At 42.1% G+C, this 12,577-nt stretch overlaps 1 protein-coding gene across 6 annotated transcripts in view; it reads left to right on the forward strand.

Moving 5' to 3' along the window:
- The window catches only part of SLC39A9 (solute carrier family 39 member 9), a 64,266-nt gene extending 59,344 nt beyond the window's left edge, over positions 1 to 4,922 (forward strand). For 5 of the 6 annotated variants that reach the window (XM_025391407.1, XM_025391406.1, XM_025391402.1 and 2 more), the window contains one exon: positions 909 to 4,922. In XM_025391407.1, the coding sequence (XP_025247192.1) occupies positions 909 to 1,139 (231 nt within the window). In that variant the 3' untranslated portion in view covers positions 1,140 to 4,922. The remainder of the gene's footprint in view (positions 1 to 908) is intronic. The other variant, XM_025391405.1, reaches the window with a different exon arrangement.
- The last annotated feature ends 7,655 nt before the right edge of the window (positions 4,923 to 12,577 follow it).

Here is a 12,577-nt window from a genome sequence, read left to right on the forward strand (position 1 = left end):
CCACCTCGGCCTCCCAAAGTGCTGGGATTACAGGCATGAGCCACTGCGCCCGGCCACTTATGAGATATTTCTAAGCTCTATGAGGGCAACTACTGCATCTTGATTACCACTGTATCTCAAGCACCTGGTACAGAGCCTGGTGCATAGATGATGCTTGTTAAATATTAGTAGAATAAATACATTCGTCTGAAATTTAATATCTGCAATAATATGTTGTTGATTCTATCTCAAGAATAATACAAGCCAAACCTGTTGAACCAGCACTTAAAGTTCGTTTTATAAAGCAATCGTGAGCCAGGAGCAGTGGCGCGCATCTGTAGTCTCAGCTACTTGGGAAGCTGAGACAGGAGGATTGCTTGAGCCTGGGAGCTCCAGGCTGTAATGTATTATGATTGTGCCTGTGAATAGCCACTCAACTCCAGCCTGGGCAACATAGCGAGACCTCATCTCTAAAGACAGATACAGTTGATGAATGGATGGACAGAATGATGGAACTGTGGTGAATATAGTTAATAATAGCGTGTGGTACATTTCAAAATTGCTAAGAGTAAATTTCAGATGTTCTCACCACAAAAAATGATAAATATTTGAGATAACAGATGTTAGTTTTATTTAATTATTCCACATTCATGAGTCATAATGTCACTTTATACCCTATAAATATGTATAATTATGAATTGTTGATTTACAATACATTTTTTAAAAAATCAATGCATACATCACTGATATTCTTAAACCCTTATTTGGAAGCTTCCCATGAAGAGCTTAAAATTGCTCTGTTCTCTAGATGTCCCCAGTGTCCTAGACAGCACCAGTTAAGAATAGTGAGTGCTTTTTAATTGGGACTTCTTCCTGACCCTGAATTTTACTTGACTTAGTTTTTCCTCTTTCTCTCTTCTAATCCACAGAGCAGTAAAGAAGCCCTTTCCGAGGTGAACGCCACGGGAATGGCCATGCTTTTCTCTGCCGGGACATTTCTTTACGTTGCCACAGTACATGTGCTCCCTGAGGTGGGCGGAATAGGGCACAGCCACAAGCCTGATGCCACGGGAGGGAGAGGCCTCAGCCGCCTGGAGGTGGCAGCCCTGGTTCTGGGTTGCCTCATCCCCCTCATCCTGTCAGTAGGACACCAGCATTAAATGTTCAAGGTCCAGCCTCGGTCCAGGGCCGTTTGCCATCCAGTGAGAACAGCCGGCGCGTGACAGCTACTCACTTCCTCAGTCTCTTGTCTCGCCTTGCGCATCTCCACATGTATTCCTAGAGTCCAGAGGGAGGTGAGGTTAAAACCTGAGTAATGGAAAAGCTTTTGGAGTAGAAACACATTGCAGTTAGCTATAGACATCCCATTGTGTTATCTTTTAAAAGGCCCCTGACATTTGAGTTTTAGTGTTTCTCTTAACCCTATTCTCAGGGAAGATGGAATTTAGTTTTAAGGAAAAGAGGAGAACTTCATACTCACAATGAAATAGTAATTATGAAAATACAGTGTTCTGTAACTTAGCTATGTCTCTGTCTTCTTAGTTTAGAGGTTCTGCCACTTTATTCATTGATTTTTAACATGGTTCCCACCATGTAAGACTGGTGCTTTAGCATCTATGCCACATGCCTTGATGGAAGGTCATAGCACCCACTCACTTAGATGCTAAAGGTGATTATGGTTAATTTGGGATTAGGGTCAGGAAAATTACAGCAAGATACATTGAAAGCTCACTTTATACTCAAAAGAGATGTCCACTGAAAGGGGATGTCTAGAGGGGCTTAAACAGCTCCTTTGGCACGTGCCTCTCTGAATCCAGCCTGCCATTCCATCAAATGGAGCAGGAGAGGTGGGAGCAGCTTCTAAAGAGGCGACTGGTGTTTTCTAGCATTCCTTTTCAAGTGCTCCTTTGCAGGATACCTGTCTCCACATTCTTAGAGAGGAGCCAAGTTCTAGTAGCTTCAGTTCTAGGCTTTCCTTCAAGAACAGTCAGATCACAAAGTATCTTTGGAAATTAAGGGATATTAAATTTTAAGTGATTTTTGGATGGTTATTGATATCTTTGTAGTAGCCTTTTTTAAAAGACTACCAAAATGTATGTTTGTCCTTTTTTTTTTTTTTTTTTGGTATTACTCTTAGCAGATCAGCAATCCCTCTAGGGACCTAAATACTAGGTCAGGTTAGGGGACACTGTGTCTTCTCACATAACCACCTGTAGCAAGATGGATCATAAATGAGAAGTGTTTGCCTATTGATTTAAAGCTCATTGGAATCATGTCTCTTGTCTCTTTGTCTTTTCCATGCTTTTCTCCTAACTTTTCCCTCTAGCCTTTCCTCCCCACAATTTGCTGCTTACTGCTGGTGTTAATATTTGTGTGAGGACAACCACTTCTCGAACTGTTATAATGAAGATAATAATATCTTTATTCTTTATCCCCTTCAAAGAAGTTAACTTTGTGTCAAATGCCGCTTTGTTAAGCCCTTCAAATACCACCTCCTCATGTGTGAATTGACACAATCACTAATATTCTGGTAATTTAAACAATTGAGATAGCAAAAGTGTTTAACAAACTAGGATAATTTTTTTTCATATTTGCCAAAATTTGTGTAAACCCTGTCTTGTCCAATAAGTGTATAATATTGTATTATTAATTTATTTTTACTTTCTGTACCATTTCAAAACACATTACACTAAGGGGGAACCAAGACTAGTTTCTTCAGGGCAGTGGACGTAGTAGTTTGTAAAAACGTTTTTTATGACGCATAAGCCAGCATGCCTATGATTTATTTCCTTCGTGAATTTGTCCCTGGATCAGCAGCTGTGGAAATAAAGCTTGTGAGCCCTCTGCTGGCCACAGTGAGGAAAGTAGCACAAATAGGATACAGTTATATGTAGTCACTGGCAACAATTGCATACAATTTTACCACGAAGAGAAGGTATAGTATGGAAAGTCCAAATGACTTCCTTGATTGGATGTTAACAGATGACTTGTGAGAGACTTGAGGTTTCATCTGGTCCTTCAGAACTCTGTGGTTGCCTAGATTCTCTCTGGAAACTGACTTTGTCAAATAAATAGCAGATTGTAGTGTCTGGTTTGGTTTGGACAGTAGTGCTTTCTATCATATTGTTGTGTGCAATGGTCAGTAATTTGTTCTACTGGCCAAAGCCTCTTTCAGCAGTGCCTTGCCATCATGCTTAAAAGTTTGGCTAGTATATCTTGCTGGATGGAGCCTTGAACTCTGGCAAGCATTGAACCATCTGACTTCCAAATTTGCCTTCCCCTCTGGACCTCACTATTAACAAGCAAACCTTTCAGGGCCCTCTTAGCTCTCAGAAGCTATGTATGGGCTTTCCCAGATTTTAAAGCTGCTGCCTCGAGAACTACTCATTTCTCTCCTGGTCAGCAGGCAGAAATAGCCATACTAATCTCATAGGGCTCAAATGCATCTTCAGGCAGCAGGGAACCAAGCAGCATGGCACAGGCCTTCTTCACTGGAGGAAGAGCTTGCTGATGTGGTGGGCAGTGTTCCAGGAGAGGCCGTGTCCGTGTTTACTTCTTGGCACATTTCAGTTCCATTTTCCTCTTATTTAAAACTGCCTCTTTAGATGTGGATGCCTTAATGCTGTAACACATTTGAAAACATTGGCAATACTTAAGTTGCTGCTGTGATTACAGATGGAATTATTGGCTACCAAAGAGATGCAATTGATGATGAAAAGCATGATTCTTCCTTCCATATAACCAAAGTTAATCTTAATTGCAATTTGACTCCCTTTCCTTGGTAGGGATAGACTTTCTTCAGATTCCAAGTACTCTTAAATGGCAAATTAAGTTAAAGAATACTACTGCTCCATTCCCCTCACTTATTCTCCAGTTAATTGCTTGTCAGTTCTCATTTCACGAAAGCAGTGACGTTCCAGGTTTGATTCAGTTTTCCTGTGCGCACTGTTGCCAAATTTTTTTATTTTAGCAAAGATTCTGCACTGGAACGTAGATAGTTGGAAACAGTACCACCTACAGAGGCTATGTGTTTTCTCTTTCTCCCCCCTTTCACCTCTTTCTTTCCCAATTCAAAACAGCCAAGTGAGCCCTGTTCTGGTATTTTGAATCATTAGAAAAAAGAAAGGGAGTGGCTGTTTTGAGTTATCCTTTCTTTGCAGAAAGGAGAAAATGTGATTGTGTTTTTTTACCAGCCTACTTCTAAGTGTCACTGCCTGGTTTTTCTCTTTTTCAAGGATTAGAAGTAAGAGGACACACCAGCATCGGAGTGTATTAAGCCCCTGAAACACATGGTAGCTAGGGACTGAACACGGGAACTGTATGACAGCAGCACAAACCCCCAAAGAACCTTCCTGCCTTGTGGGCCCCTGAGCCCCTTGGGAGACTGAGAATAATGACCAGATTCATCCAGAACTGCTGCAATGTTAAGTGAAAATCCTCTGTAGTTGTTCAACAGAGGAACCTTCCTTGCATTAGAAAATTTCTGCTCAATACAGAATGGTCCACATCACCCAAAGTGCGCTGTTGGAGATGCTGTGAAATTAAAACCAGTGATGTAACCTCTTTGTACCTGAGACATCTAGATTCACCTCAGGAGACCTGAAGGAAATGTGTGACTTGTGGGAAAGAACTAGACAACCATTTAGGAATTCTCTAGATATACTCAGCCTAACCCAGTGGCTTAACACAAGGAGACTGGCTTTGATCTTTTTTTCTTGTGGTATCTTCCAGCAAGTTAGAAGTCTCATGGGATGAGACTTCAGTTCCCCAGGTTCAGTAGCTGGAACAGCGATTTTAAATGTCCCTTTTTCTGGATCCCTTGTAAACATGAAATCATTCCATGGATGGCTGCCTTATAATTTTGTCTCTTTCCACTTTAATTGTGAATGGTTAAAAAAAAATGCTGTTTTCTGATATTAAATTTTTATTAGTGCATACCTTAATCTGAGTGGCTCATTACTTATCCTGTTGGCAGTTTGTTTGATGACCAGAATTGACCTATATTTGAACATCAGAAAAGGGAATGAAAGGTTGTGATGGGCGGTAGAAAGATCCACCTACCACAGGCATATCCTTTAGGGAAGGGAGGGAGAAAGGAGAGAGGGGAAATTAAGGACTTGATAGACCAGTCTGCCCTGAAAGACACAAATGCATTGATAATTTTTTTTGCCTTGCTGTTGTTAGCAAATATTATTTATTAAGGTAGCTCTCTTTACTCTCAGAAAAGAGAAACAGGTAACAGATCCAAACCACAGTGGATTCATTTCAAAGGGCGGAGTTGTTATATGAGTAGGTAGATGCTATGAACAACTGACCCTGGAAATTAAAGAGATTTGATTAGAAGTGTGACTTGTGATTTTGGTAAATGTTTTTCTCCCTCTGTGGACTTGTTTAGTCATTAGATTTCATTAAATACTGGTCCACTTTGTGCTGGTTTCCTATATGTATCACCTATGTAGCTAGTTACCAAGATTGTGCTCACGCCTGTAATCCCAGCACTTTGGGAGGCCGAAGCTGGCAGATCACCTGAAGTCAGGAGTTTGAGACCACCCTGACCAGCATGGTGAAACCCCATCTCTACTAAAAATACAGAAATTAGCCAGGTGTGGTAGGGGGTACCTGTAAATCCCAGCTACTCGGGAGGCTTCCCTGAGATCAAAACACACACGCACCTACAATACACACCTGGGCTTAGCCAAAATAGCCACCAATCCTTTTCTGTTTAGTGTCATTTTTATTTTATTTTTTTCTTGCTCACATTATCTTTTTTTAATCTGGGTGCTGGTTACAGGGTTATACCAGGTGAAAAAGCAGTGAACATGATTTGTGCTTTTTACCTTATGTAATAGCTCAATAAAAAGTCTTTAAAAATCAATGTCACCAGTTGTGATGGTTCACGCCTGTAATCCCAGCACTTTGAGCAACTGAGGTGGGAGGATTGCTTGAGCCCAGGAGTTTGCAACCAGCCTGGGCAACATAGTGAGACCCCCATCTCTACAAAAAAAATTTTTTTAATTAGCTGGATGTGGTGATGCGCACCTGTGGTCCCAGCTACTTGGGAAGCTGAAGTGGGAGGATTACTTGACCCCAGGAGGTTGAGGCTGCAGTGAACTGTGATCGCACCACTGCACTCCAGCCTGGGCAACAGAAGTAAGCAAGACCCTGTCTCAAAAAAAAAAAGTCACTAATATTAAAAAAAAAAAAAATTGTGTTCTAAATGAAATAATCAAATCCAGTGCATGAACCTGGATTGGAGGTTCCTTTTTGATTGAACCAGATCAGAAATTTGAAAGTTCAAAAAACATGTTGGGGATGACAGCTGCACAGTTCTGTGAACCTACCAAAAACTCTTGAATTGTACACTTAACAAATGGGAACTCAACATTAAGGGCACATTCCTCCACAAAACGGCCCTCAGACACCAGCAGCAAGTTCAGGGGTCCCCAGGCCATCCTTACTTCTAACTAGCTGGCTGCAAATTTGGAGTTTCCCACAGCCTCTCTCTGCTCAGTAATTTGCTAGAACAACTCACAGAACTCCAGAAAAAGCTATGTTACGATTGCAGTTCTATTATAGCAAAAAGGACAAACCAGAAACAAGAGGTGCCTGGGGCAAAGTCTGGGAGGGTTCCAAATGTGAAGCTTCCCTCATTCTCAGGGACACATTGCCCTCCCAGTGTCAAAGCATGACAATACTCTGACCAGGGACCTCTCCTGAGCTTTGGTATCAAGAGTTTTTATTGAGGCTTCATTATTTAGGCATGATTGAATCACTGGCTATGTGGTTGAACTCACCCTCTAGCCCCCTTTTCCTTCCTGGAAGTTGGACTGGTATCACATGACTCAAAAGCCCCAACTCTAACTACATGGTTGGCTTTTCCGTGTGGCCAGCTCTCAGCCTAAGTCTCTTGCAAACAAACTATCCAGGGGTCCTCCATGAGTCACTGTGTTAGCAGAAACTGTCAAGTGCCAGGGGTCTACCATGAATAATGAATACTCCTATCACTCAGGAAATTCCAAAGGATTAGGGGTTACTTCCCAGAAATCAAAGACAAAGGCTGCCTAATTCTTTACTACACAGATGGTCAGAGCTGGACACTTTTAAGATGAAACCTGGCCAGGTGTGGTGGTTCATGCCTGTAATCCCAGCACTTTGGGAGGCCGAGGTGGGTGGATCACTTGAGGCCAGGAGTTCAAGACCAGCTTGGCCAACATGGCAAATCTCTGTCTCTACTAAAAATACAAAAATTGGCCAGGAGTGGTGGTACACGCCTGTAATCCCAGCTACTCGGGTGGCTGAGGCCCAGGAGGCAGAGTTTGCGGTGAGCTGAGGTCGCACCACTGCACTCTAGCCTGGGTGACAGAACGAGATTCTGTCTGGAAAAAAAAAAAAAAAAGTGAAACCTGAACCAAGACTTGAAAGAAGTGAGCCAAGTAGATACCGGGGAGGAGAATATTCCAGGCACAGCAAATAGCTAGAGCACAGGTCCTAACATTAGAGCTTACTTGGCTTGTTCAAGAAAAAGCAAAAAGACAAGTGCAGCTGGAATGGAGTGAGGAAAGAATAGTTGAAAAGGAAGACACGTGGAGGGCCTAATTAAACTGACAAAGTCTCAATGCAAGCACTGACAGATAGTGGAATGAAAGAGTCCAGCAGTAAGAAGTGGAATTATTTAGGAATCTAAAATATGGCTAAAGATGACTTAAGGAAAAAAGAAAAAGCCACAGCATAGAAAAACACAATGGTAAACGTTGGAAATGTTAAGAAAAGCAATCAGATTAAATGCTAGGTTTATACCATATATGCAGTAAATGGTAGCTAGACAAAATAGTGAAATGGTAAAAGAAAAAAAATGGATAAAATGGCAGTCAGTGTAAAGTGATACTACATTTCTAAAGGGCATATCAAGAGTTTGAATTTATTTATGCTTTTTATCCCAGGTCTTCCACCTTTGGAATTGATTATAAGCAATTACATGCCTAGAAATGTTTATGGGAAATGTATTTTTAATAGCATAAAATTGGAATTAGCCTAAATATACAATCATATATATCATTGAGATTATGCCAGCAGAGGAAAAAATATGATGTAATCTTATGTGACTGAAAGGTGGAACAAAATTTTGTTTATAGTTAGAAATATTTACCTGTGTTAATATACTCTAGTAAAAATACATAAATTGAGTGACAAGGACTTTCAGTTATGAGTAACTTATTTTCTTGTTACTAAATGGCATATATTTGTGATTATGCCGCTTTGTAACTTTTTTTTTTTTTTAGAGACAGGGTCACCCAGGCTGGGTTGCAGTGGTGGGATCACAGCTCACTGGAACCTCGAACTACTGGGCTCAAGCAACCCTCCCATGCCTCAGCCTCAGCCTGTAGTCAGGACTCCAGGGGCACACCACCAGGCTCAGCTAATCATTTTATTCTATTTTTCGTATGCAGAGATGAGGTCTCACTATGTTGCCTGGGCTAGTCTCGCACCCCTTGGCTCGAGCAGTTCTGCTCTGGCCTCCAAAAATGCTGGGATTACAGGCATGAACTATGCTGCCATGTCCCATATTTTTTATTCATAAAATTTTTTCGTATCTCAGAGAAGGAAATCTTTCTACTTAAGCCCTCACTAAACCGAGTTCATCCCACTCTACTGAAACTTGATTCCTGTTTCCAACTCAAAAGGTCTTTTCTAGGTTGTCATTCCCCTCTAACTTTCTGGCCCCTGGACATTATTAATTACCCTCTTTGAGAGCAAGGCAGTAACTCCTCAGGAAAAGCAGGATTTCTCATGCAAAGCCTCCTCCTAACATGGTTCTATCCCCCGGCACCAAAATGTCACTTCACTTCCTATCACCCAGGGCTGTTTCTTATATACCAATATATTACGCACAAATGACAGAAATACAAACTCCTCCAGGAGGAAACGAAAGACTTGGTTTAAGGGTTCAAACACTGCCCCTTAGAGCAATCACTGCATAGCCAGAAATGTAGGTGGGATAGTCAATCTGGTGAAAGGGGAAGATAAGGCCCCATGTGGTGTCTCATGCCTGTAATCCCAGCATTTTGGGAGGCTGAGGCAAGAACACCACTTGAGGCTAGGAGGTGGAGACCTGCCTGGGCAACACAGCGAGACTCTGTAAAGAAAGAAAGAAAAAAGAAGGAAGAAAGAAAGAAAAAAAGGCAAGGGAAGGGAAGGCAAGAGAAGGCAAGGGAAGGGAAGGCAAGGGAAGGCAGGGCAAGGGAAGGCAAGGGAAGGCAAGGCAAGGGAAGGGAAGGCAAGGCAAGGGAAGGGAAGGCAAGGCAAGGCAAGGGAAGGCAAGGGAAGGGAAGGCAAGGCAAGGGAAGGCAAGGGAAGGGAAGGGAAGGGAAGGGAAGGGAAGGGAAGGGAAGGGAAGGGAAGGGAAGGCAAGGGAAGGCAAGGGAAGGGAAGGCAAGGCCAGGGCAGGGCAAGGCAGGGCAAGGCAGGGCAAGGCAGGGCAAGGCAGGGCAAGGCAAGGCAAGGTGGCTCATGCCTGTAATCCCAGCACTTTGGGAGGCTGAGGTGGGTGGATCACGAGACTGGCCTGGCCAAGATGGTGAAACCCCGTCTGTACTAAAAGTACAAAAAAATTAGCTGGGTGTGGTGGCACGCGCCTGTAATCCCAGCTACTCCAGAGGCTGAGGCAGAGAATTGCTTAAACCCGGAGGGGCGGAGGTTGCAGTGAGCCGAGATCGCGCCACTGCACTCCAGCCTGGGCAACAGAGCGAGACTCCGTCTCAAAAAAAAAAAAAAAGAAAAGGAAAGGAAAGGAAGGGAAGAAAAGAAAGACAAGAAAAGAAAGGAAAGAAAGAAAAAGAAAAGAAAGAAGAAAGAAAAGAAGAGAAAGGAAGGAAAGGAAGGGAAGGAAAGGAAGGAAGGAAAGAAAGGGAAGAAAAGAAAGAAAGCCAGGCATGGTGGCACATGCCTGTAGTCCCAGCTACTCAGGAGGCTGAGTTGGGAAGATGGCTTCAGCCCAGGAGGCAGAGTTTGCAGTGAGCTGAGATTGTGCCACTGCCCTCCAGCCTGAGTGACAGAGCCAGACTGTCTCAAAAAGAGGTGGGGGGTGGGGGAGATGGAGTTTCAGGTGAGGGTCAGTAGAGCTGCTTATTATCAGCCCTCAAATCTGAACTATTTGTGAACAGGAAGCACCTCAGAAGCTCCTTGGAATTTCACCACTAATAAATGATTTCTGAACAGGAGTTACATCTTCAACCATGGTGGAACGATGTCTATCCAGTGAGCCAAATTCCTGTAGTTCTCCAATGCCTCATCTTGATACACAGCCTTCTGTGCTGGTTTCGATCAACCCCACTCCTTACAGAAATAAAAGCCACATTCTTGAATGTCAATAGGCCAAGAAATAAACACAGTTATTCACGAAGAGGTCAGGCATTCACACGTTCTGGGAGGACTTGTGGAGTTAGTTAAGATAAGGGAGATAGCTCATGGATAGGACCATGGTTTTATCCAGTGTTCAGAGCCCTGACTTAAACAATACCAGATTGATTAAATTATAGAAAAGCAATACAATGGAATACTATGTGATCAAAAATGTAATTACAAATATGTTCATGATTAATTTCAGGTATGAAAAGCAGTTTACCAGACTGCATGCGGCAGATACTCCTTTCAAAAAGTATAATATAAGGATAGTGAAAAAGAAGGGCAAAGATAAATGAATACAACTAGTTCAGAAAATTATACCCTCAAATTTCAACTGTAATTATCTCTGGATTGTGGGGTTGTGAATAATGTTTGATTTATTCTTTTTTTTTTTTTTTTTTTTTTTTAAATTTATTTATTATTATACTGTAAGTTGTAGGGTACATGTGCATAACGTGCAGGTTTGTTACATATGTATACTTGTGCCTTGTTGGTGTGCTGCACCCATCAACTCGTCATTTACATCAGGTATAACTCCCAATGCAATCCCTCCCCCCGCCCCCCTCCCCATGATAGGCCCCGGTGTGTGATGTTCCCCTTCCCGAGTCCAAGTGATCTCATTGTTCAGTTCCCACCTATGAGTGAGAACATGCGGTGTTTGGTTTTCTGTTCTTGTGATAGTTTGCTAAGAATGATGGATTCCAGCTGCATCCATGTCCCTACAAAGGACACAAACTCATCCTTTTTTATGGCTGCATAGTATTCCATGGTGTATATATGCCACATTTTCTTAATCCAATCTGTCACTGATGGACATTTGGGTTGATTCCAAGTCTTTGCTATTGTGAATAGTGCTGCAATAAACATACGTGTGCATGTGTCTTTATAGCAGCATAATTTATAATCCTTTGGGTATATACCCAGTAATGGGATGGCTGGGTCATATGGTACATCTAGTTCTAGATCCTTGAGGAATCGCCATACTGTTTTCCATAATGGTTGAACTAGTTTACAATCCCACCAACAGTGTAAAAGTGTTCCTATTTCTCCACATCCTCTCCAGCACCTGTTGTTTCCTGACTTTTGAATGATCGCCATTCTAACTGGTGTGAGATGGTATCTCATTGTGGTTTTGATTTGCATTTCTCTGATGGCCAGTGATGATGAGCATTTTTTCATGTGTTTGTTGGCTGTATGAATGTCTTCTTTTGAGAAATGTCTATTCATATCCTTTGCCCACTTTTTGATGGGGTTGTTTGTTTTTTTCTTGTAAATTTGTTTGAGTTCTTTGTAGGTTCTGGATATTAGCCCTTTGTCAGATGAGTAGATTGCAAAAATTTTCTCCCATTCTGTAGGTTGCCTGTTCACTCTGATGGTAGTTTCTTTTGCTGTGCAGAAGCTCTTTAGTTTAATTAGATCCCATTTGTCAATTTTAGCTTTTGCTGCCGTTGCTTTTGGTGTTTTAGACATGAAGTCTTTGCCCATGCCTATGTCCTGAATGGTACTACCTAGGTTTTCCTCTAGGATTTTTATGGTATTAGGTCTAACATTTAAGTCTCTAATCCATCTTGAATTAATTTTCGTATAAGGAGTAAGGAAAGGATCCAGTTTCAGCTTTCTACTTATGGCTAGCCAATTTTCCCAGCACCATTTATTAAATAGGGAATCCTTTCCCCATTTCTTGTTTCTCTCAGGTTTGTCAAAGATCAGATGGCTGTAGATGTGTGGTATTATTTCTGAGGACTCTGTTCTGTTCCATTGGTCTATATCTCTGTTTTGGTACCAGTACCATGCTGTTTTGGTTACTGTAGCCTTGTAGTATAGTTTGAAGTCAGGTAGCGTGATGCCTCCAGCTTTGTTCTTTTGACCAAAGATTTATTCTTTTTATTATAAGTACTTTCACATTTGTCGATAATCACCATGTATTTCCTTTTTTCTTTCTTTCTTTTTGTTTTTTTTTTTTTTTTGAGATGGAGTCTCACTCTGTCGCCACCCAGGCTAGAGTGCAGTGGTGCGATCTCGGCTCACTGCAAGCTCTGCCTCCTGGGTTGACGCCATTATCCTGCCTCAGCCTCCTGAGTAGCTGGGACTGCAAGCGCCCACCACCACACCTGGCTAATTTTTTTCGTATTTTTGGTAGAGACGGGGTTTCTCCATGTTAGCCAGGATGGTCTCGATCTCCTGACCTCGTGATCTG

The sequence above is a fragment of the Theropithecus gelada genome, chromosome 7b, assembly GCF_003255815.1.
Source record: "Theropithecus gelada isolate Dixy chromosome 7b, Tgel_1.0, whole genome shotgun sequence".
NCBI classification, from domain to species: Eukaryota; Metazoa; Chordata; class Mammalia; order Primates; family Cercopithecidae; genus Theropithecus; species Theropithecus gelada.